Raw genomic sequence first — 26,998 nt, 5'->3', positions numbered from 1 at the left:
CTCTTTAGCTACTAGAATAGTACAGTGAAGTAGTTCCTGATACACTTTACCTTGCAGTAACTGGGTTAGAAAGAACAATACAAAAAACCATGCACAAAAACTGTGCTAAGTTTAGATGGCACAAAACAAGACAACACATGGCCCTGAAAATAACTTCCCTAACCCAGCAGAATTTGGAAGTCAGCAAACACTTGCTATACAAAGAGCTACCCAGAACACAGAAGTTGTCAGGCAGACCACAACTGCAATTAAAATCATTCATTGCTTCTCAGCCCTCAAGCTGCCTTAACTGTAGCACCTGTTTCCCAGTGGATTACAGGATGGGAAGCAGACAGATTGGACCAGCTCCTGTAGCCTCTGAACATAACACAGGTTTGGGGAAGCAGAAATAAGAATGTGCCATTAAGGCATATGGACAGTCTAAAGAGTGTAGTGGAAAAAGGAGTGAAAACTGCAGTTCAGTCACAAGCTCTAATCCCAACACACCCTCCCACCCAAAGGAACCCATTCCACCAATTTTACACTAAATAGACAGCCAGATGTTCCTCAGCAGTTGTGAAAAACTGCAGTTGAGGTAAGAGGAAAGACCTTATTAATGCCTTCAGCAGCAGCAAGAACTGAAGCATGCCTTGGTTCTACAGCTCTTTTACTAGTCCTTTGCTAATTTTAAAATTACTAGTACTCCTGTATCTCGGCAGTCATCTTTGCAGTACCTCAGACACACAGATTCTTGCAGTCTAATGACTTTGTGCATTCCAGACAGACTGCAGTAACTCCTGAATACATTCAAAAGTCAGCCCTACAGAGAAATGGACGCAAACCCTCCATAGAGATTGCTGCTGTGAACGCATACATAATCTTGCACCTGGCACCATATGAATATTCATCAGTTAGCACCAGCATCTACAATGGAGGACTGTTCCTTAAGCCACTGGAACACTTGGTGTTCTTAAGCCATTGTTCTCTTAAGCCATGCTGTGATACACCTTCTCCTTTTGGAGTGCATCTGCTAAACTGGGAGAACTACCCCCATAATGGTCCCTCTATGTTCTCTCATTTAATGGGATACAGGTGGCCTGAAGTATTCTAAACAAGAATTGAAGTTTTAACTCCTTCAATATTCAGGACTGAATTCTTAGTCCAGGGAGCAAATTGTGTGTACGTATTTCCTCACTGAGAGAATATAGAAGGTTATACTATGAATTAATTCTGCACTGATGGGTTAAAAACAACAACACAGATTTCTGCTCAGACAGCAATACTGTTAGAAAACAGTCAAGAATAGTGGTCTTTTCAAAACACATTTTTATCTACTTTTAAAAACCAGACACCAACTAGTTCTCATTAAAGTACAAGAGCCTTACTCTGAAGACCCAAAACCTCAAATAGTGCCATGACCTATCAGTTAAGGATTTCTTCTTTGTACATAAAGCATATTAGCAGAAAAAAAAATCATATCACATTATATTACAAGGAAACTAAAGATGACCAAGTCAAATGCTATAGCATCTGCAACACAAAACAGCAAGCAAGAAATTATCCAAAAAACCCACCCATTTAGGAAACCTTTCTCATACTTCCTCTTCACAGCAGTCAAATGTATTTTTGGGACAAACTACCTGGAGGTTTCAGGCAAAATGAGACACTGGTATACTTAGAGATGATTTTGTGAAAAGTTACATCTAAGGTATTGCAATATATCCTTTATGTTTTTAAATGAGAAATAGAAGCTAAAGCTTCTGCAGAGATAGCTCTTCATTTATGGCTTTAATGCAGCTGATCTAATTTTAAACCCAAGCTCCAGATACTCACTCCCCTAGGCCAATCAGAGCCAACTCCAGCTCTTGCAGGTGCTGGTAACACCAAATACAATTCTAGGCATGAAAATAAGACAGTTTCTCATGGTAAGCATAGTAAGCTGCAGGAAAAAGTTGCTTGGTATTGTGTTGATCTGCAAGCTCTTGAAGGATAAGAATTTGCACAAACATCTGTTAGGAGCAAGTTAACTTACACAACCCTTTCCTGGAGAAGTGCTCTGCACAATCTCTTGGATTCTCTTCCTATTCTACAGATTTATATAGAAACTTGAAATTCATCTAATGGTAATTAAAAAGAACTTTACACATATACTTGACCCTCACTAAAAGCATTTAGGAATTTCCCACAAAACTGAGAGCCTTTTAAAAATCCAGGATGTGTGTGAATTATTGACTCCTCCCTAATGTGACAGAATTTTCTGTTACTGCTTTCTCCACAAAGAAGTCAAATGCCATTTGTAGTGAAATATGTAATTTCAGATGAAAATAACTGAATGAAACAGCATCTTAATATTTTAGCTCCCCTTAACGAAAGAAACCCAAAACTTGGTTTTGTCAGATTCTTGGCTCTTTACTGGAATTGCAGGAAAATCCAAGAAACTTTAATCTGTCCAAAAATCACAGCAAATCAAAGTTGAAAACATGGTTCCTCTAACTGGATGATTAAAGGCTTATCAGGAGAGCTTCAGGAAGCAGGTATAGTTTTTTACTATTAGAAACAAATAATTCCATTTTTGCAATAGATTTTCTAATTGGACTTCTAAAAGAATAACATAACACAGCCTTAAGAATAAATCTTCTACCTCCTACTTTATATGAGGACAACAGGATGAGACATGATCTCTTTCAGTCCCAAACATCTATATTATTAGGCTGTGAGGTAATGACAGGTACAAGTATTCAGCAGATGTGTGGGCTCACATGATAAGGCATCCCCTTTTTGATACCAAAGCATTTTAAACAAATTTAAACAAAGCATATTCTTCCAAAAAAAGAGACAATGTACTTTTTCCTTCATTAAACCTATGAAAAATGTGCCAAACCCTGAACTGCAGTAACAAAACTATTTTTTGCTACTGTTAAATGGATCCTCACATTTTTTTCCTTCATGCACTGCCTATTCTGACCAGATGCAGAATCAGCAAAACAAATTCATAGTGTCACCAACCTTTGTTGTCTGCAGCTATAAATCCAAGAATGTTTTCATGGCGTAGCATAACTGTCTGATAAATTTCTGCTTCTCGAAACCATGACCGTTCCTCTCTTGAAGAGAAGATCTTCACAGCAACTTCTTCTCCTCTCCACTTCCCCCGCCAGACTTCTCCAAAGCGACCCTTACCAATGCTTTCTTGAAGTACTATAGTTCTTGCAATTGTTCTTTGCACAAGTAAAGGTAAACCTAAAAAGAAGATTTTACATTTGCTTTAAATATGACTCTACAGAATTAGTACTTATCCCACACACTGAATATGAGATCTTATTTCTAATAGGGTATTTCTCTTAAAATCTTAGAGAGTATGTTCATTTTAACTGCTTGTTGAGGACTGCTAGCAAGCACATAGGTAAGATTCTGCCTTCACCCTTAAAAGGCCAGCTAACAATAAGTACTCATGGAGATTATGCTACAAACTACTATGGTTGTCAAAACCACAACACAAACTTCCTTTCAGTTAGGAATGCTGTCACTTGCTGAGCCATAAAGTTTTATTTAAATGCAAAAAAGAAGCAATGATGAGGCAGTCAGGACCAGGTTTAGGCTTTTTTTTTTGGGTTATTTGTTAGTGATGAAAGTGAGTTTTTTCTTTATTTTTTGGAAATAGGACCTGCCCATAACTCTCCTGGCAAAGCAATTTAAGAGCACTCTTGCTACTGGTTAATTTACCTGGCTTATCACTAGATAGTCCATTTCTAAGTTAGTTAAACCACACGTATCAGCAACACCGACTGCTGAAAATCCACACTCATTTGGATTTTGGTGTGCCAATAGCATCTTACTAATCCCGAGTCACTGTAAAATAGGAAAACATCCTTGTAATGCAAGCTTCCTGCTTTACAGGCCATTCTTGTGCATCTCACCATAATTATAATTGAGCAAAATGTTTACATTCACCAAGGTTTTATAGCTTTGGAACATTTACATGCTTTCAACACAGAGTACCTCCTCAGTACATTTCAGTAATTTTACACAACAAGCAGCACTGGCATCCCTCAACCAGGCTGGGTTTTTGTTTATTTTAAGTCTTTCCTGTTGTTACTTCAGGGCTTGTCACTGGATTCCACACTGACACCACACTGCAGGATGAAAACATCAGCCAGGTTATCTGCTTATGCTAAGCTCTTTTGGTACAGGATTATTTCACTTTAACCAAACACTTTACAAAGTAATCTGTTATTCCATAATTGCTGTTCCAATATCTGACAGAACACCTGCATTTCCTTATGTTATTGAAAACAAATCCCAACTAATAGCTCAGATAATTAATTCTTGTCCACCTTTGGACAGTCTTTGCTAACAGCAGCACTACAAGAACATCTGATCTGGTTGGAAGCATTGCCACACTTGTGTCTCAGTCTGAGAAGAGCAAATTAAAACACTGCAGTGTTTAGAACAGCTCCTCAAAAATTCTAGACCTACAGAATTCTCTGCATAGTCTATGCTGACAACATATCTACATGAAGACAGGACGGGAAAAAAAATGTACACTCTACCAGCAATTTAATCATTAATCACGGTGTTGTAATAATGTCTATTGAGAAAGTTAAAACTTTTGCTGTAATAGTCCTCAGGTGAATTGTGCTGCATGCCCAAACTATAGAGGCTCTTCTGAGAAGCCTAACCTTCATTCCTTATGGACAGACCTTTGAAATGCAGAAGAGGCCAGACGAAAACAACACAGGACCAAACTGAACCCTGATAATGTAAAATTTTACTTGATTGGCCAGAGAAAGTTTCTTCCTTAGAATATATGCACTACTGCAAAATCTATAAGCATATGTCAAGTACAAGCTGATTTTGTGTACCTGAAATGGGTGCTAGGCCATAGAGTTGTATCAGAAAACTGTCTGTATATTCCCACTTTCAGATGCACTGCTCTTGACTTGCTGCACCTTTCATAGACATCTCTCCTTATTTAACATATATGCCCAGGGATATCAGCTAAACATATACTAACCTCTAAACCTTCTAGACAGAATGCCTTTCAAATTCACATTACAGACTCCCATTCAGCAAATTAACATGTCACTGTAGGATAAAAACCTTACTGTGATCTATCCACTTACTCCTATATTTATTTTTACAATATTTACAAGATCCAACTTGCTTCTGTACGTCAAACTAATCTCTCCCTTACTACTGCTTCTTCTAGAAGATTGGAATCTGTATTTATCTTGCATTCATAGCAACTCATTACAGACTTCCTGTTGGAACTGAGCAATTTCCTCATTTTGCTATAGAAGACACACAACTCTGTATCACCAGGAACTTGATCAACTGCTGTACCGTGAACCATACTGCCTGAAAAGCATCTCACAGGAGACAGCTACAGCCTCAGCCTTTCACATACACATTGGGCACAACTGTACTCCATGCTCTCAGATACACCTCCTTTTAACTGTGCATGAAGAAAGATGATAGCCAGTTTGCCGATCAGGAGAACAAGAAAATTTGAGCCCATATTAAATTAAACAGCAGCTCAGTGTCTGACACCTTGTATTTAGGTCATCCTTGACACCATGGTCACCTGACTTATTCCTGAAACCTTCATCAAAATTTTCTTATATCATACAGTATTCTCAATCCTTCTTGAAAGCTAACAAAAAAAGAAAGTTAATTTTCATATATTAAGTGTATTCTGATTAGTTTAGTGACTTTCTAATGCATAAGGAGTTTGTAACTAAATTGGATAATTCAGGAAGTAAGTTCTAGAGCACTACAGGTAGCCAACAAAAGCAGCAGCTAGAATTTTGTTCTTGTTCGTAAGTCTCTACACATAAGACTTCCTCTGATGAGTAATAAAAAAAACAACATTCCATGAACTGTGAAAAATCTTATTCCCTTCAAGTTTGTATGAATTGCAAAATAGTTTTTAAGAAGCTTTATAGTCACTTCAGCTGACTCAACTTTGCATTGATTTCTGTGACCCTTAAGATTTCTAAATAGCTTAAGTTCGTGCTGGAAGTCGCCTACCAATACTATCCAAAGCTTCCCCTCATTGTAGGCAATTCTTCCTACTCCCTTGTAACTAAGTGACTTCATCATTTGTGAGTTAAGACAGTAACAGATGGGCGTCCCCATCTGTCTATACAATATGTAGTTGATATTTAGAGATCTGCATCATGATCTGAAAATCATTCTCAGCTCCAAGAGGCTTTGAAATCCTTCTCTTAGAAGCTGTAGCTTCGCCAGAAGGGTCTATTTTAGATGTTTCATTAATGCCTTTCATGGAGTATCTCCTTATTTCAGGTCTTGTTTGTCATGGAACAGCATGGCAACACTAATATTAAGTCAAGACCGAATAATTAATAGCAGCTTACTATTCATCATTGCTACAAATGAATCCTGCTCCCTTTCGGTCTAACTAGGAAGCTCATTTTTAGAGCTCTGATTATTTCTCTCTTTTATACACTTCTCATCAGAGAATACTGAATTAACAAAATTGGCAGAACTTTTTTATTTTACTATGAGCTCTTCTGGTCTCTCAGCATGAATTTAAGAGTAGAATGTGGCTTTTGCGTCACCAAACAAAACACTTTCTTAGCTGTTCCTCTTGGGTCTGGATTATTTTGCCTGTTTTGTACATTTCTATTGTGTTTTGGCAACCTCTTGTCCCAACACCATCCCTTTCAGACAGTTCAGTTTCTGACAGGGCTAAGCACTGTTTTAACCAGCAGTTCTGACTCTTCTCCCTTTGGAGACCCTTTTCTCTACCCCCAGTTTATTCCATAAAGGTACAGTCTTCTCAACTTTAAATGTGCTATACCCAAAGTCTGGATTAAAATACACATTTAAATGAGATTCAAATGCTGTAGGCATACTTCAGGACACACAAAAGTTATCAATTCAAGTACTAGGGCACTATGAATTTGTATAGTCATTGATTGACTAATTCTGAGACAAAGTGACACAAGTCATTGCAAATACACACAATGTCAACAAACAGTACAGAAAATAAGTACCTGAAGCATCTCCTATTTCACTGTCATAATCAAAGTGAAGTAGAGAACACTAAATAAGGCTATACTGGTCTTAAAAACAGCTCAACAACATGGAACTCACTGCAGCTGAAGTTAAAAGATTCCTTTTAAGGAAACATTCAGCCTTGTTTTACAGCCTTTCAAGCATAAAAGCAAATTAGTGAAGAGGCTCCCTTAGGGATAAGTCAAATTCAACCACATTTGCTGGTTTTGCTCCTTGGATGCATTCACCAGTAGCCAATGCTCAAATACCATAGTAGGTCAGATGCTCTGGGAATCTAGACCAGCCTGAGTGCCCTGAATTCAGCTGTGAATGCTTAGCAATTCCCTAGCATGCTCCTTTTACTTAAAGAGTAATTTGCACATAGGCAAGGGAAGGGTCAGTAGTTTCTAGCCATGTGCTCCAGAGGAATAATCATAAGTTTCTTCTAACTTGGATTCTCTGCTTTTCAAGAGCTTATTCTGAAGGAGTTCTCAAACAAAAAGAGAGGTTCAGAATCACCACAGGTAAGAAGGCCAGAAGAAAAAACAGAGGATTATTCCTGATAATGAATGAAGAGACCAATTAACAACTAAGTTTGAATTTTAATTAGAAATTGTTTTCAGCCTTCCTTAGGAAAAGTCTAGATCTGCAGACATTAAGTAAGAGTGAGACACTTGTAATAGTGTAACAATTATATATATATCACATCTTTCTGGATTCCACGATATGTAAATCTCTGACTCCTCTATATTATCTCTATCTCTGACTACTGTCTATCCTTCCTAGAACAAACAAAACTGGAGACCTAAGTCCAGCATTTGCATTTATCAAGCTCTAGCCCAATATATTGCAAGTTCTATTAACCACTTTCATTATCTGACTTAGCTACTTCTGCAAGTAAATGAGAAAATTGATATGAACACAAATTACTAAAACTCTAGTTCTAACCAGAAAACAACTTACCCTCACCAGGATCAAATCTTATTGAACACACAAAAGCTTCCTCAGCTGAAACATAGTGACTTACACACCTAGTGCAAACTCACCTTCTTTAGAAAAGATATGACTAAATGAACTTTTGATCTAGATTTTAAACATGTTCAGGAAGTTACAATAATTTTATTTGAGAAAGCAACAGACTCTAAACAGTTTTACCAGTTACTGTCCTTGGAAAAGAAAAACAACCTAGATACTTGGGTTTTGTTGTTTAAATTTTTTCCAGTTCTGAGAAAAAAAAAAAAAAGATGCAGCAATTGAGAATCAGAGTCTTTCTTTGTAGAAAGTGTTCTGAAAGGGCATCGTTGTTTCAACACGTAGGTTTGAAAGTAGTAGGAAATATTTTCAGTATTAAGTTACTTAAATTTTATATAGTAGAAGGTTGGTAAAAGGTTGCAGTACACAAACTGATGTCTCTCTCCCTAACATGGACCAAAGATACATTAATTTATGCAATGATTTACCTGGCATATCATTCCCTAACACCACCTATTAAACTGACATTTTCATGTCAGAGAGCAGCATAATCCTATAAGCAATTAATGGTCAGAGTTACAATAGCTGAAACAGTATGCAGTGAACAGATTAATGCTTCATCTTCCCAGAGCACCACCTCTTCAAGTCAGAATTAAAACAAAAAAAACGCAAAATAAAGGGACAGACATTCATTAGACATGGTCTGCATACTGCATCCATTCTATACACAGAAATGCTATTTGCAATTGAAAAATATCTTTTGTAAGGAAAGAACTGGCTAAAATATTAACTCAGAATATTCTTCATACAGCAATAGCTACAATTTTTTGTTTTCAATTTAAAGCTAAAAAATACCCTTCAGAAAATTATCTAAAAACCACAGAAAATGGTTGTGTAGATAGGCTGTACAAAACAAAAAAGGTAAGTGACAGCCTTACACAACATAAAACATTTATGATAGATGACTGCAATATATATTGTGATATAATTTATATAATTATATAAATTATATGAATTATATAATTTATATAAACCAGCCTACTTTGAGAATAAGGAAGGGCAGCAACAATTCAGTGTTTCTTTTCCTTCACTTATTTTCATACATTGAATCTTCACTGATGTTGACTGAATGTACAGGAAGTTGCTTTTCTAGTATTTTCTCCAGTTAATTAAAAGTTCAAGTAGATTCGATAATATTAAAAACTAGATGTCTTACAAGGCTCTTAAGCACAAAGTAATTATTACTAGAAGTGTCACATTACCTGACCCAGAACCTGAAGTTGTCATATCATAAATTAAATCCTTTAAAGTGGTTCCTTCTGATATAAAGGGACGATCCAAAGAAGGGTCTTCTTCACTTGGCACACGATGATGAATTACAGTACGATTATGACAAAGGTATAGAATCAACATCAGTGAAATGCAGACAAAACAGACAGGTCCAGCAATGACAGCAGCCAGCTCCACAGGTCCTAGGTTAGAAGCTGGTTTTTCTGGAGTAGGGCCTGAAAGTTAAAATAAAAGAAAATGATAAAACCCATTAATGTCCGTTTTTTCTACTAAACTTATAGTATCCCACAGTGATACTCAAATTATTTTAATGCATTTGTTAAAGCTTTTGCACAGTAACTTTTTTCAGAATCAAAGTACTAAAAAGGACAAAAGCAATGTGCTTATTTACACTTTTTATTTAAGTCTTCAAAACTGTCCCTAACATCCATATCCAGAAGATAACAACTCTTTTCAAATATCATGAAATTGTCTTTACAGAATCTAAGGTGAACTTTGGGCCTTCAAATTTACCTACACTTCCACTCTTACAGAATTTTGTTTGAAAAAATGAAAAAAAAAAAAAAATCAAAAAACAAAAGAGCAAAAATCCCAAATCCCTTACCTGGTGTTGGAATTGGAAGTTCTACTTTATTGCAGAGAGGTGTGTTACAGCAATGAGACACAGTATGGACTCCATCTCTGGTGGAGGGGGAGCAAACAAATGGCCTGTCTCGGGGAATCAGATCAATTTCTGCTATACACATACTGTTGCGCATTATTTTGTCTGCAGTTCGTGTTACTGAGGCAAAACATACTCCATCTGTCATACACGTAAAGTTGTCTTTTGTACATAGCTGGCAGTAACACTCCAATTCTGTATTGAGAAAAAAGCATTAATGTTAGTATTGGTACATGTTCTGAGCTGAGAAGCAATTTGAATGACTAAAGAAATACAAATTCAGAGTGCTAGGAGGCTCTTTTGGTTACATAAATGCAGAACAGCAACACTAAAAATACAACAACGCTACAAGGCCTTTTTGTGGGACAATAAAATTGGGAGATGAGTGGAAGAAAGTAAAATTTATATCTGAAGTCATCTCTCTTTACATAGTAATGTATTAAAAGACAAAGGCTAAAATCCTAACTGTTCCTCCAGGTAAAGAAGCACCACTACAATTCTTCCTACAAAAATTCTAGACTTTTAAAACAACACTGCATGAAAGTCTGCCATTCGCAAACCAAATACAAATGATGCCATTTTTTTCAACAGTAACCACAGGTACAGCTCAAGTAAGCGACAAATCGGATGCTGCTAGTTACCCAGGATTAGTATGTTATGCATTACTTGATGGTTTCCATTTTGTGCCAAAAGGGCAAATACCAGCTTAACCCTCATTAAAAACAAAACCCTGCATGATCCTTTCACAGAAGCAGAGTGTGGTTTAGATTTGTTATTTATGAAGCCACAGGAAAACACTCTCTTACATTACTGAAGGTGGTGATTTACTAAAGCTATCAATTGCACTAGTAAAGGAGAGGGCACGGGGAAGGAAGCAGGAATGACAGGCTAATCACCCTATGATGATCAGGTTTCATTCTTCACATTGCAGAAGTTCTTGGAGAAGGAAGACTACTACTTCTAAGCTCTTTCTCCACTCCTTCCTGCATTTACAGCACCAAAGCCATGCAGAAAATAGTACTGGAGCAACAATGAAAAAGTATCAATACATCTTGAGTCCACCTGTTCAACTGTGAAGAACAAAAGCTGGCCTAGAACTTGTGTACCTGCACACAGAAACATTAAAATAGAGAACTTACGACAAATTTAAAATCTTCAACATTTATGATCAAAAACCAAAAAATGTCCTGAGCCATAAAAATAGACTCTTTCAAGGCTACATACAAAAACTCACACCAAAAGAATGAGGATTAGCAGGTGTCAATCAAAAGGTCCCCCAAATCTGAAATCTGGCATTTCACCTAAATTCAAGAGTTTAATATAATCACATGGATTGCCTTAGATTTTACAGCCCTCTCTGTCACTGGTTATCATGGATTTAAATAAATGGCAGTCTGATCTCAAATACATATGTATGTAATCTCAAAGTTTGAATCCTGAGAAATATTCTCTTAAAACACCCCCTTCCCCCAAGATTTTGAATCAAACCATATCACTGCTAATCATCTTCTACTATTACTGAAGAGATTTGATCAAATTCTTAGGACCCACTATAGAAAGATGACCCTGTTTCAGAGAGGTTCACCAGCACACAGACCAGTGAGAAAAAGGGAGGAAGAAAACCCTACAAATGGGAGTAGAATTTTTTTTTTTTTTACTATGAAGACTATTGAAACAAATAATTAGAAGGTAGATTAAACTGGCATTCAGGAAAGTAAAGCTTAACAGCACCACTTTTTGCACATCTTTCCCTGCCTCATCAGGGAAGTAAGGAAAGTCTTATTATTCAGAGTTTAACACAAGAAAATTTAACATTTTCATGTTGCTGGCCCTTTGGTAATTTTTGCCTGAACAAATGTTTTTCAATCTACCCAAACCTTTAAAAATTTCCTAAAATGTTTACACGCACTATTTCTTTCAACTTTTAAAGTGAGCACACCTTTATCTCACTTGCTTAATCCATGACTTTTTTCTACTTAAACAGTAATTGTCGCTCATCACAACAGCACATGCATCTGAAGGCCTACAGCAAGAGACATATATTTGGTCAGATGTATTTACATTGAGTCACTGTGCAGAGGCTAAGTTACTTGAAGTGAAAAATTACATTTGGGTTGCCTTTGTTACACTTATTCATCTTCCTAATCTTGTGAAGCTGTAGAGACACACTGTTCCAACCATGACTAAAGAAAGCATTTTGTGCCCTATCTTCCTCATTCACTTTGTTCCCACCTCTCTCTTGCTATAGAATTCCCACTTAGTGCAATTTGATAAAATTTACACCTTATTTTCTGGTTTGATGCCATCATCTTCTCGTCTCCTGACAAGACACAATTCACTGTCACACACATCGGAATTATTTCCTCGGCATAAATAAATCAGTACTCCCTTATGAAGCTACTCTCCCCCTTCCAAAAGAGGGGAAAACAACCCAACGCCTAATCAGCTGAATAGCAAAGCTCCTAGGAACACAGGTTTTTGCTGCTCTCTAGTGGACACACTCTTAAAAAACCCAAAAAACCAACTCATTAAAAATGCTTCAGGCCCCTTCCTACTCTGGCCACTTAACAGTTCTTCATGCCTTCCAACTCAAGTAACAGTAACTGCAGAGCAAGTAACAGTAGAATTTCCATGTTTTAGTAAAAGGTAGACTAATTCAGCATCTTCACAACAATCCATACCAGGAGGCAAAAATAAGGAGTTGGAATACCCTTGCCCATGTCTCATTCTCCAGTTAAAGAACATAAACTACAACTACATGAACACATCATAGATGTTATTAAACATCAGCATGAGGAGTCAATGATCGACTATAGTTAAATCACTTAATTCCTATAAAGAAGTGTTTTCACTTATAACTGATATAAAAGAAAAAAGAATCCCATATTGTTGTCCTCTTGGAGATAGAATTTTTTGCTTTTTGTCCAAGTAGTCTCTGTTATTCTTAAAGAAATGTTACTGTAACTTTGAAAACTTAGATAGAAACCAGTCAGATCTCCACGCTCACTTCAATGAATACATACATTTCTAGTATGGAATGATAACAGAAAGGGATGAGAAACTGAGAACTCGGATATAAGCTGATCTTCCAGAGCCAGTCATCTCTCAGGTAAAATACATTTCAATGCATTTGGTAAACACCGTTTAAATCTACTACCACAAAGAGCACTTTCACAACTACTGAAGAAGCATAAAAAAGTTTTCAATCAAGCCTGTCCTCAGCAGAGAATTATTTCTTTTTTTAATTATTATAACAGGTTTTGGATGGAACTACTAGCATGAAACTCCACTACCAACCAGTGAAAGTTCATGTTTGTTTAAATGATACAAGGTTAGGGAAATGACAGTACAAACAGCTAAACAAATGCACTGGAAGTCATACAGACAATCAGGGACATAACCAAGAGCAGAAATTGGGTCAACACAGCAATGTAGTTCCTTGCGCATTGCATTTTGTCACTGCACCATTAACACTCTACATAGTAATGTCTGCTTTTTGAGACTGACTACCCTAAAAGAAACAGCGAGACAACACTGTTCTGAAAGTGAGGGTGTGACATTATGACATTATCATGTCATGCAAGTTATCAACAGCATATTTCTCATATCTCATACCACAAGATTATTATCTTGTGTTGAATACCATTACCTGTGTAGTTGCTCAGACTCTGAGTTTGACAGTTTTGCCTTTCCTTTACCAAGTCTCTCTTACATGAATGTTGCAGTCTGGAAAGCCCCCAGCGAGGGTAAAGCAAGCTGGCTGCATAAATGAAACCCTGAAATTATGCAGCTTGACAAGACTTAAAGTCAGCTGGCTCCCAGGAGCTCAGGTATTAATACTATATACAAAATGTGAACATAAAATTAAGTACACTCTAACCACTTAACTTTTACAAATCTGTATCAAAACCAGACTGTTACCTACTGAAACAGTCTTTTTTTTTTTTGTATCTGCTGACTTTCTGAAGCCAGAAAATTGCAGAAAGACTTTTTTAGTTACATAAAACACTATGAATCCCTATGCAACACTTGTTTACATCCTGCAGCACTACTTCAACCAGACAGTTTAGCATGGAACAGTACCTTCAGCCAAAGAATTTTTAGTTGGAAATTTTAAGTTGAGACATTATCTTCCAAAGGATGCTAACATGGAGCAGTACAGAAGTTAAAACTTGTGAGGTGCTCTAAAAACCCTCAAACACACATCTTATTGCAAAAAATTAACAATTTCATAGTTAATATTTTAATAATATATATCTTTGCTTTACAAATTAAAAAAAGACAAATAGTTGCAACAAGCAAAAGCAACATTTTGCTGAAAAGACACTTCTCTTGGGATATTATAAATGTTCCTCAATGGAAAATACAAATTTTGAAGCAAAAATTTCACCAGAAAGTAGAACTTCATCAGAGGAGCAATCACATTTCTTGGTTCCACAAGATGCAGAGGCTCAAGGGATAAAGGAGCAAGGCTAGGATGTGCAAGAGACAAAACCAGATTTTTGGGGATATGAGCAAGAGGGCTGTAATGCTCACTGGTAGTTCTTTCCCTGTCCAATAAAACTTGCCAAAGGAAAAAAAGCATAATACATAACAGTGCGACAGTCAGCTTCTGAGTCTGTAATTCAGATAATCCCATCAAACAATACACCTGACTCATCTGTGAACTCTTTTAGCTCAAGATACAAAAAGGTTTGGTTCTTAAAATATCTGAGACATAGGTACAGTTTTCAAAACCACAATAATTCATGACCTTCACTAACACATTCTTCTCACAAAGGCACTAATTAAGTTTCACTGTTGTAAAGTAACAGCACTGGGTACCAAGTTTTCAGGAAAACTTTCACATAGATTTCATCCACGTTTTAAACAAAACTTCCTTCCTGCAAACAGCAGGTCTTGTCAAACAAAGTGATGCACTCAAGAAAACAGATAAACTACTATTAAGTACCCACAACTCGCAAGTAATGATAGAACCTTGTGTAAAATCCCAGCTTCAAAAAAGTGGTATTTTATTCCCCGCAAAAATGTAGGTGCCAAATGGCACTTTTAGTTTTCTTGCCTTCTCTCCAAAATATTACCCAGAGATATGTTCATCCCCCTTAGAGCATGATACAGTAACAATTTGTTTCTTCTTTGGTAGAAGAATACACTTAAAAAAACCCAACAAACTAACTGGAGAAAGCTAAAATTAAAAGCCCAGATAATAATTTCACAAGCATTATGAAAACAGAAAGATCTTTACTTGTACTTTTAAATTTATTCTACCATATCAATCAGATTGCTATCTTTGTTTGCAGATAGAAGCAATTGTCTGAATACAAGAGTTTCCAAGTGGTGACTTCCCAGAACTTCAGATGACTAAAGACTATGGCCTACACAGTGAAAACCAGAAAGCTTATTTTCAGACTCTCTTAAAAATGAAGGCTGCTCTACTGTTCAGCTAGCTGCTGCGATTCATTACGTGCCTGACCTCTGTATAAACCATTTCGCAAGTCGACTCATCCACACAGTAAGATCAGCACATTGCAGAACAGCCCCAGCAGAGGCAATCAGAAAATGCCCAACTTCTGTCAACCCACAATAAGAAGTACCAGTAGCCAAATCATACCCTGAATTACTTTATCAACTTAGACCGCAATGTCCAGGCAAATTAACTGCCTTACCCATACCAGGGCCTCTGGATGAGTTATGGATCAGGAACCCTGGATTTCTCCCAATTCCATTGAACATAGAGGATTTCTCTTTTTTTTAAACAAAAGGTAGTACGCAATCACTTCCACCCATAAGGTTTTGTATGGAAGTCTGTTGCCTTGTTTTCACACAAAGCTTTTACACCTTAATTTCATGCCTCAGATTAAGGGAAAACTGTTGATTGATGGGAGGCATTAAAAGGGAAGAAGTTCAAAGCTCAAATTGAGCTAAAATTTCCTTCAACATCTAAACTGAATGTGTTATGTAAGAAAGCTTTAAATTATTAAAGCCTGCCGCACCTTTTCAAGAATACAAGAGCAACCCATGGGTAACTTAAGCTTATTTCACTGTTTCCACATCAGAGAATTTGCACTGCCTTCAGTAAGAATATGGGTGATTAACACTACATCTTAGTATAGCAAGTGATGCTTTAAGTAACTTTTTTTTCCAGCATGAGTACCATTTTAGATTGAATTATGTACAGCATGGTATAGATCCAGACTGAGGGGTGTCTCAAAGCTGTAACTGAAAAAGTTGTGGTGCTTCTCCACTTCCTCTTTAAAACCCAAAGCAATATACAATCCATTAGGCCATATGTCCTAAACTGCTAACCGCAGAATAATTTTTAAATGTGCAGAATAACCTGCACATTTAAAAAAACCACAACGAAAAAAGAAAACTACCCAAATCTTGCATTTATGAATGCTGTTAAGCACTCCAATGTTTCATGCATTAGCTCTGTAACAGCACAGCTCTGATATCAAATCTCGCAAAAAAACACATGTACAGGAGACTACAGGAACACAACCGTTTCGCTGTCAATATTCACCCAAGGATTTAATTTCCACACGGCTCGATCCTCGCCGAGCACACAGGCAAGGGCGTGCTGGACCAAAAGTTCACCTGTCCCCCCCCCCCCACTACCGCGACAGCGGCACACGGTGCTGCGGCGTGCAGCACAGCGGAGGCAGCCCCTTGTCACCTCCTCCGCGACGTGGGACACTCAACACGTCTTTGCGCCGGCCGCTCCTCCCGGGCACGGCTGCGAGCGCCCTGCGGCGGCCCGGGGCTTGCCGCTCCTGCCGCTACACCTCGCCCGGGAGCCGGGGCCTCTCAGGGGCTGGCGGACAGATAGACGGGGGAGCTCCACCAGCTCCAGGTACCTAAGTTGCCTTCGCGGGCCAAGGCCACACGCACCCACCAGGGCAGATATCGGTATAGAAAGTTACCCAGGGCAAGACACCGCCCGAAGCGCTGCTCAGCGAGGGCGAAGAAGTAGCGGCGGGGGCCGAGGGAGCCCTCCCCGCCGCCCCTCCCGCGGAGCCGCCGCCGCTCTCGGCCAACAAAGGGCCGACCGGTCCCCGCCGGGCTCGGACACCGGGGGTGGGGGGGAGGTGGCTCCGCCCCAGCCGGCCCCTCCGCCATGTTGTTGAAAGGAACCGGCGGGGACCCGCCGCCCCCCGCCGCTCTCCTCACGCACCCCCACACCCCACCTCGGGCGCCACCGCCGCGCCCACTACCTCCCTCTGCTCCCGCGCACTCACCGCCCGCCGCGGGGCAGAGCAGCGCGGCCACAGCCAGGCACAGCAGGGCCCAGGGACGCTGCCGCGTCCGCCAAGCGGCCGCCGCCATGTCCCGGCCGCGACTCCCAGAGCCGGGATCCGCCTCGCGACGCGCGCTCGCTCCGCCCGCCCGCCCAGGGACCGGCACGGCGCTCGCGCTGCGTGCGCCCTCCCGGCCCGCTCCGGCCGCGAATGCCGCCGACGCGGCGGCGGCGCCGCCTGATTGGTCGCCGCGCCCCGGCCCCGCCCCCCGGCGGCCGTGGGCAGCCCCGACAACAACAGGCGGCGCGAGTCGGGCGCGACCCGTGCGGCCGCGGGGCGGGGCGGTGGCGCCCCCTCCCGGCGGGGCGGGGAGGGTGAGCTGGGCCGGGGCCGGGGCCGGGGCCGGGCCGGGGCCGGGGCCGGGCCGGGCCGGGCCGGGCCGGGGCCGGGCCGGGGGCGTCGGCGTCGGCGTCCCGGTGGGAGAGTGGCCGCTCCGTCCCCTCGGCGCGGATCCCGAAGGGACTCGGATGGCGGGCTTGGAGCTGCCCTGTCTCTGGGCGTTCCGAGAGCGCTCGGGCGAGCGGCTGAGGCGCAGGGAGCAGCGGGGAGGGACCCGCTGGCAGCACTGCCTTGCGGAGCCCCGGGGGCACCGGCCCCGCTGGAGGGCAGATGGAGGGAGGGTGCCTGTGGGCAGCCCTCGAGTTGTCTCCGGAGTGGAGGAGAGGAGCGGTAGCGGAGGAATTGCTCCTCTCGGGCGGCGCTACGGGTGGGTAGGCGGAGCGTGCGGAGCCCCGGGCCGGTCGCTGCGGGGCCGCGGCACAGGGGCAGCGGCGGCTCCTCCCCCGCGCTCCCGGCGCTCCTGCGGCCAGTCCTGCGGCCGCTCCGCCATCCCGGAGCGGAGGGTTTGCCCTCCCGCAGCAGCGGGAGCCACAGCGCTGAGCCCACAGGCTTTGTCCCCGTGCGAGGGGAGAGCGGTGCCGGGCGACCGGTGTAGCTGCCAGTTTATGGCACAGTCTACACGTAACTTCAGGAGTTAACTGGGAATTGGAAGCAAACTCGCGCAGTCCAAATACCTAAATACAGAGCTACACCTTGAATCTTGAAACATGGAGCAACTAGGATGCCCCTCGTTAGGAAAATGACCGTGACTGATGTTGGTACTTCTATCCACAGCTTTATTAGCTTTGCATGGGTGGCAGAGCAGGAGGAGAGGCTTTCCTCTTCCCTCCTGGGATCAGGTAACCATTCTCCCAGCAGCTACCTCTTGCTCTGGGAATCCACCCGCCGCGCCAGCTCCAATATCTGACTGTGGTGTCCAGATTCTGAATCAGTGTAGAGTCTCTCAACATATGCTTTTATACTCCCTTTGTGGCTTGTTTTGCATGCAGTGTGACCCTCCCATCATAGGCCAAGTCATGAAGATCAGAGACGTTTTTCCACATTACTTGCAGTTGCTGTTGCAAGCCCTGTGCACTATCTCTGCCCGATGGTGCCTTCCCAGCTCACAGTGTTCATGACAGCACTCTCCCTGCTCTCTAGAACCATGTTCACTGCCATGGCACTCTGATCTCCTGCCTCCCTTTTGCTAGCAGTTGTTCAGCCAACACTCCTTTTACAAGAAGCCTTGTTTCTCCTACAGTACATTTCACCTGGATAAGAATCTTGATAATATCATAGTTCAAAGTGAGGTAAATATTTATTAATTCCTTCTCTTCCCCTTTCTCTCTGAACAATGACCAGTGTCATACATAAACACATCCTAGTTATATTTTCTCTCACAAAATAATATTTTAATGACATGCACTTCATGACAGATGAACCAAATGTCTGGATTTGATATAGATTCATGCTGTAATGAACTACTGAAGCTGACAATACCAGGCAAATATGTTCTTAGTTATTCATATGTAGGAATACTTAGAGGGCCTAATCCTCAAATAAATATATTAGCATCAGAAAGAAACAGTGAAGCACTCGGTTAAATTGCTCAAATCCCAAGACATCTTTTAAATTCATATAGAGCATTGAAACTATAAATTAAGGAAGTTATATGTTCAGGGGGGAAAAATTCCACTATTCATTTCCCCATTGCAGATCTCCTGGGTTTAAGGATGGGTCACAGACTATATCTCTGAAGGAAGGCAGGGAGCAGTAAGCAGAACATGGTGAAGGATTTTTTTTCAGGGCTCCAAGTTCAGTCCTATGGGGAACATTTTGAATTAACATCCTGAGTGACATTTGGCTGACAGACACAGAAAAATTAAAATAAATCAATAACTTGCAAGTAGCAACTCACCAGCTAAGATGGATTCAGGTCACCTCCAATAGTGCCACTACAAAGGAAATATTTTTTGCCAGGCCTCACTCTTCTTTCATATCACTCATGAGGTAAAGACAACTACAGAAGAAATATCTAAAATTATGTCATCCCCTGTCCTGATCCCTGAGTACCTCTCTCTGATCTTATGTAAGTTAGATTTAAAAGCCAAAGTAAACATGGGCCAGAAGCAAAGCTACCAAAATGGGTTCTGCATGTCCAGAACCTCCCCTTTTCTTGCTATGCTTCCATGTGTCCAGATTCTTAGGACTGCAGCTTCTGGTCTTGATTAAAGTGGGGTCTAAGAACTTCTGATTATGATACAGACTCTTGGTATTCAATGGGCTCTGGTAGACATCTGGGTCTTGCTCTTGTTGGCACCCTCCCCTGTTAGCTCCCCCTTATCACCATAAGATTCATCCTGGTGTTTTTCCATCGTCTTTCTTCCAGTGTTCTTCTGCTGTCAGTTCCCCTTTTCAACATTTAGTCCTCCCCCTTCCTTCTTATGAGCTTCATAACTGCATTTGGTGCAGCAGGGGGTTTGCTCATCTGGGAAGTACCTGGCATCTTTAGGAGGGCTATAGTAGAGGTTAGATTCATTGGTTGAGGTGCAAAGTAATTCATGTTACATGTCCTGTTTGGTAACAACAAAATCTGCCTTTGTTTTTGCTATACAAAATGGATCAGTTAAATAAAAATTACAAAATAAAAATTATGGCCTGAAAATATTTAAATCATTATTTCTGCAAACAAATTGAATGCCAACCCAAAGAAAGTGAGAGATCTTGATGCTTGCATCTGATTATTTTCATCCTCTAAACATGCTAGTTAGTCAACTGACACTAAGTCAGACAATGACACAGTCAGTAAAACAGTTTCCAAGATATGCCTTTCTGTAAAGTGACATTTTGTTTAAGAAGAAAATACTGTTCTGTGATCACAGATTCTTCAAAATTGCAATAATTGCTTGGCCTTTTCCTGCCAAAATAGCATGAAAAACAATTTCACAGTACAAATTTGCCAAGTTCAATAGAAAACAATGCATGACCATTGTATGTTTATGACATTTTAACTGGATGAATTAAATATAATTTTTCAGTATTTCCTGTAAAGGAACCCTTAAAAGCACTTCTTACGGACTGCTCACTGAGGATGGAAATAATGTCATCAGTGGACATAAATTTAAAAGAACAGGCAAACCCCCCATTTTTCCTAGCTTCACTTTTCTAATAAACTAATGGATTTATGACATAATTATATTCCAATTATAGAAATATGCAACAAAAGCAATAATTTTTTAATGCAAGGTAGAGCACAAAGCAAGATGACACAGAAAAGCCAAACAATCTGGATTTATGAGATTTGTTTAAATCATCAAATTGGTTGGACAGATTTGAAAAATCCTTGCTTTTTAGATTGAGTAAATCAGGTTATTACACAGGGAATATCGGCAATTTAAACACTGATTAATTTCTTTCTTCTGTACTAGAATATGACAGTCATACACATGTGCAGCACCCACAGGGAGAGAGAATGAAATAATTAATCTTTACCTAGTGCTACTTTTATTTCCTGCAAGAATTATTGTCAGTGTGTGAACACTACTTATGCTTTTCTTTTCTCTTCTGGAAGATGTAAAACAAAAGAATTGCAACTGCATGAAAGTTTCAAATGGAACTCTGTACTACTGGAACTCTGTGCTCCACAAAATAAGAAGCTATGTAGGGTATTGAAATAAAAGACATTTTGGAACGGGACAAGTGGATAGAGAGACAATTATATAAACCAAATTTATTCTATAGGTTAGTCTTTGAGACAGATCAAGGATATGAATATTCTTGTATTATAAGCTGATTTAGTTCCAAAAATGGACACAAAAATATTTTTTCCTTAGGTTTTAAATTAAAATATATGGAAGAGTGATAGGAAATAATATTAATGGTGATGACTAAAAAGTTTTATTTGTCTTTCGGTGTAAGAGGTACTGTGTCAGGGTAATAAAGAATCTTTCTCTCACAAAGAGTGTATGCACAATTAGAGCTAAAGCAATAAAAATAAAACCACCTTTATTTATATTGCTTTAGCACTAATTGCCTTAGCACTAAACTCAACTTTTACAGTTTCCTATCCATGCTAAGTAGCTAAATGTTATGCTTGTTTGGAAGAACTGGACATGAGTCCATCAGTGCACCATGATACTTACAAATTACTTTCACCAAGGAACTCAGCAAGAGGAAAAGTACTGAATGTGTAACATTTACCAAAATAGAATAAGTTATTGAGAAAACTCCAGCATTGCCCTCCCCACCCAGCCCTTGATTTTTCCAAACAGTTTTACTCAAACTGGGACAGAAAATATCAAAGTGCTTATTAGTGTGCAGTTTCTGTATGTACACAAACCAGACAGTTTCACAAAGGCCTGTGATCTTTCTAAATCAGAGACAAGCGAAAGGAATCACTTTTTTTGAAGTCGCTGCTTTATAAAACATTCAGAATTACTCATTTTATAACCCTTATAAACATTGCCTGATTTGACTCATCAATGTTTCCAGAACTAAATGCTGTGAGATCTTAGTTATTGAACACCCAGTTAATCATCTCCTTTAACTGAAGGCCAGTTACAGCTTAAGATGTATGAAGCCCTTTTTGCTTTTAATTCACTGTGGAACACTTTTTATCCCAGAGCTATGAGCTGGGCAGCCCAGCAATGCACCACATAGGGACGCAGCTGCTCGATCCCTGCAGCTAGCACCCACCTTATCTCACAGATAATGCATTTGTGGACATGGCATAGTGTCCTAAGTTCTTTAAGCAGATCTCAGTGACAACAATTAAACCCCTTAAACTTGGTGTTTCATTCCAGCTTGTAGAGTCCATCAGCTGCTGTGCTGGTTTATTACATGTTTCCTAGTGCAGCTTCACTTGAAACCAGATATGATCTATTCAAAGAGAGTGGTGTTGACTGTGTGTCCTTACAGAGAGGTCTGATTTATGCTGGAAGTAGGGAAGAAGTGTATAGTCCAAGACATGCTGCTAAACACAGCAGTGACTAGGGAGACTGGTAGCTTAGGGAGTGATTGCCAGAAGCAAAAGGCTGACATCAACCATGTCTGGAAATTACTTGAGACTGTTATTATCTGTTTGAAGGCCTTACATTGCTGAAGTAACTCTGTAACTCTAGTAACTCTGAAATGGCAGGGGCATCTCACCTACAACTGCAGCAAAGGATATATGTGTTAAAGTACCTCGCCTCTAATTAAGAAAGGATATTTCCTTTCCTGGGGAGGTACAGCTGTTGCCTGCTTGGACACTACCCATTCCAGTTTGATGGTGCAAGTAATAACGCACATCATTCTGCTTATCAAGGAAAGTCACATTCCTCCAGAGACTGGACTCAATTTTGCCTAGAGTGGGGAAGGAGCACCCTTTTAACCTACCAAAAGTTAATGTCTTTCTGGCAATGCACAGATCATGATGTTTTCTTACTGTAATTCTCTGTGTACCCATTAGCAGGCAGGCATACTGTGGTGTTGACAAGTTTGATTTCTTCTTCCATGGAACAAAGGCTCATAGCAGACAAGAAATTTCCTAGAGTGGGAGGGGGGAATTGTGGTGAGAAACTGCTAAGACCTCAAAATTAGTTTTGGGGATCTAGATCACAACTTGGATTAAATATCAGTTATCCTGAAAAAAAATTTCAAAAAATGAAGTTTTTCAATAAATCTTTCACTTTCTTGTTCAAACAACATTTTGTTCAGTAGAGTATAAACTCAGAATAAAAATAAAATAAAAAAGAGATGAGAAAATAACATTTAATTAATTAACTAATTAAAATTAATAAAATAATATTTAATTCCTGACACTGATTTATTAACCCTGCAAACTGAAAATCAGAGAAAAGAGAGGTTCTTCTATCATGTGCTATAGGAACTGTTTGCTTTGCTGTGGCTTTTCTAGACTTGGTACATATTCCCCATCCACTCTCATTCTTCAGTGCATGTGGCTGTAGGCTGCCTGAGGTGATAGCATTAAACTTTCTATCACAGTTCTGGTTATTCAAGGTTGTTTCAAAATCCTCTTGCTATAGTCTCTCTGAGCAGTATTTTCTGTAAGTTTTCACTTGTTTATTTGCAATCAATAGCTAGAGTTCACTCTAAAGGTGCTGCACCTTGAGCAGTCCCAAGGCAATTGTAGGCAATTTTTTTGTAATGTGTTCTAAAAAGCTGCTTTTTCCTTTAAATCAGGTAATGGAGTTTATACATACTCAGAAATAAAAACTGAAGAAAACAAAAATAGGCTAAATATTTATTTGAATAAAATGACAAATTATGCAGTGATGAGAAAGATGGTGGAAATAATTTGTAGAACTTCATTCTTTACCAGCTATTAAATTTCTAACTATTTTCCAAGAATACGTAGTTTTGAGATTGTGCAAGTCTTTGGTTATTTTTACAATCACTTCATTCTCTTTCTCAGAATTCTGTTTCTCTAGTACAGTGATCATTTTCCATCAGCCATATCCCTTGAGTGTAATTCTAAAGGCTGACTTTTACCCAAGAAGTCTTAGCAGTCTGCATACTAGATTGCTGAAGAAACTGTCTCTCTTGAGAGTTTAAGCATGTTAAATTGAGATCCTAGATAAACTAATATCCTAGAACTTCTGCAATAGTAGTGGCAAAAATACTTTCATCACACCCACACAACACAACTGCCTGTTGTCAGTGATATTTAAAAGCAACTACTGCCAGAAAACAAGAGAAATGCATTCCTAATTTAAATACAGGATAATATTAAAGGGAAAAAAAAACCAGAACGTTTTAAATGAAGATCATGAGGATGTCCATCATGGCACTGGTTTATTCTGCCAAAAGAATACTGGAAATTATGGTAGTTAGTATATATATTTATTTGATCTAAAGAAGAATAAAAGATGGGAAAGGAAAAGCCCTCTTTGGCAAGGAGATAATTTCAGTTCAACTAACTGGTCATGGGACTATTTTGCCAATATTAATGATTGTATTAAAGACAGAAAATGCAGAGCCCAAATAATGTTCAAAATTCAGTAGAGCAAAAGACTAGAGTATATCTGTGTATCATTCTCTTGCTGTTTAGTTTTATAGAGGAGGTTACTCCTTCTGTAGCTGTAGTTGAAGCCATGAGAAGTCTAGATTTTCCTGAGAAGCTGAACGCTATGTCTTTTTCCAGGATACATATTTTCTCAGAACTTTGCTGAAGGTCAAAGGACTGCGTAAATATTACATTTTAGAGACTGGCTGGGACTCTTTTTTAAATACAGTTTTAGTTTCCACTTGAATCAACTCTCAGAAATGGCTTGGCCCACAAACACACCGGTTTGTTCTTACAGCCTGGCTAAGAAGAGATGCATCCTAGCATTTGTAGGACAACTGTTCTCCAAGCCTGAGAGTCTGTGGGATTCTGCCCTCCCTTCTGCTGATGCTTGCCCATGTCTTAGCCACAGGAACCAAATCAAAGAGCAAAATCAGAAAGAAACAAGTATATTTTACTTTGCAGGGTGTTTTTGACATACTGTGCTCTCTGTGGGGTTTCATGACTTTGAGGATGGGCATAAGGAAGAATGCAGAAGGTGGAACACAAAGATGTTTGTGGCTGGTTGAACTGTCTTTAGTCTGTTTTAGCCTAGCATGTTGATCTACCCCACACTATCTGTCCCCTACTCTAAAATGGACACATTCATGTGGAGCTTTTCCTCCATGAGTGAATCAGGGACAGAATTGTATTCCTTTGGGCACTGTTCTGTTGCCACAAACATGAGCTCATCCTTTCTCATGGGCCACACCATGTCTTAGTCATGCCTTGATGAGTAATCCTAATTCTCTGGATAGCGCTCTGGATATTGCTTTCCTGTGAGCAAAATGAGGAAGAAACCCTGTGAAAAGGAAACTGCCACAGACCACTTGAGCCTGAAATGCAGTGTGTATTTGAACATTTCTACCAAAAACTGTAAAGGAATAATTGGGTCTCATCAGTCTTGTTCTGTACTGTTCTAACTTCATCCTGTAGTTAACTTCTCTGTATGGTTCCAAGATGGCTTTAAAGGGACAGTCACAGCTGCCACTGCACTTTACTGATAATAATGAAGGACGCTGACATATTTTCCCAGAAGTAGTGGAGAAGGTGGGTTGTTATCCTATTCTTCTCTTGCTTATGAACTAGGACTAACTTTGAAGCAGGTTCTAATTTTGTAAAAACAAATGTCACTGCTCTACTTCTTATCTTGATCAGCCTTTGATTAAAATACGTTTCAGTAGTTTAGAAGTAACTTAATTTAGATTAAGCAGCTAAAGTCTTGCCACTGCAGCTTTTTTATGGTTGAGTGCTTAAGTTCTCTGCACAATGTAGAGAGAGATACTTAAAAATTAACAGAACATTTTGAAGCAAGGCTGCCTAAACTTCAATTCCTCCACATAGTTAACAGATTCTATCTAGAATCAGGGTATTCCTGCAGAAGTATGCCTGGGAGCTGTTACATTTGGACACATTATTCTAGTGGAAAATGCAGGTTTAATGCTTAAGTAATTTGTGCTCACAGACCTTATTTACAAGACTAAGGATATTTGGAGTCCTACTCAGGGTCTTTTCTACTGGAGCTACTTTTACAGCTCTGGATTCCTATTCATGAACTACGGAAAGATTCTTGCTCTTTAATAGCCTGAAGTGTCAATGGCAGCACAGTTGCCCATGGATGCCTTACCTGTGGCGAAGGAGAAATTAGAGGACCATGAATCTTGGACATGGATACATAAATCCTTTTCATCACTGTGTATGACATCTCTCAGATTCAATTGGGCTGCCCTTCACAACCACCTCCTCCTAGTTCAGTCTCCCCTTTATAGCTCTAACTGTAGCCAGTGTTGTTTAGTGCCTTCATATTTGCTTTAATAGAGCCTATATAGAGCTGATAATTCCATATCTTCTTCTAGCTTCTCATTCATAGAATTCACCACAACTTCAGAACATTATTATTCTTCCTCCTCAGTCCTTTTGACTTGTCTTACCCTGGTCCCTTCCCACCTTATGTCTTACTGAGTGTACCAGTACAACAGGACACAGCTGTGACTATTTTGATCCCTCCTCTAGAGTATTCATCAGTTTCCCTGAGCTTTTCTCCTGGTGATGAGCAACTGGGTTTTTGTAAGAAAGATAACGTGATTCAGTAGCTTTGATGGAATGAGTAGCTTATTACCTGTCATTATATAGCACTCAGTCGAGAACAGGACTTTGCAAAGCTGAGCCCAAGGCTTGCAGTGCCTTCTGGTATATCATCAATAGCTAGGCTGGGAGAATTGACTTTCTTTAAAAAAAAAAGCGTGCACATTAGGAGGTGATTGAGTTAGATGCTGCTAACTCATCTTGCTTCTCTCCCTCAACCTTTCCTTTTTCAGAACAGAAATCTTACATCAGGAGATAAATTTTGAGAGGCCCAGCCACAAATTTATTCTGACTTTGGTGGCAGTTACCTCTATCCATCAGCTGGACATTTTC

At 39.8% G+C, this 26,998-nt stretch overlaps 1 protein-coding gene across 2 annotated transcripts in view; it reads right to left on the bottom strand.

Moving 5' to 3' along the window:
- Positions 1–17,255, bottom strand: part of TGFBR1 (transforming growth factor beta receptor 1) — a 35,387-nt gene extending 18,132 nt beyond the window's left edge. Inside the window, exons 1-4 of one of the 2 annotated variants that reach the window (XM_036398635.2) lie at positions 17,158–17,255; positions 9,863–10,114; positions 9,231–9,473; positions 2,986–3,216 (exon numbers count right to left, since the gene is read on the bottom strand). In XM_036398635.2, the coding sequence (XP_036254528.1) occupies positions 2,986–3,216; positions 9,231–9,473; positions 9,863–10,114; positions 17,158–17,245 (814 nt within the window). In that variant the 5' untranslated portion in view covers positions 17,246–17,255. Of the gene's footprint in view, positions 1–2,985; positions 3,217–9,230; positions 9,474–9,862; positions 10,115–10,815; positions 10,899–17,157 lie in introns of those variants that run through there. The other variant, XM_036398642.2, reaches the window with a different exon arrangement.
- Between the last annotated feature and the right edge of the window lie 9,743 nt (positions 17,256–26,998).

Source organism: Molothrus ater, chromosome 1 (assembly GCF_012460135.2).
Source record: "Molothrus ater isolate BHLD 08-10-18 breed brown headed cowbird chromosome 1, BPBGC_Mater_1.1, whole genome shotgun sequence".
Classification (NCBI taxonomy): Eukaryota; Metazoa; Chordata; class Aves; order Passeriformes; family Icteridae; genus Molothrus; species Molothrus ater.
The sequence above is the reverse complement of the archived record's forward strand: the minus strand, read 5'-3'. Positions and strand labels throughout refer to the sequence as shown.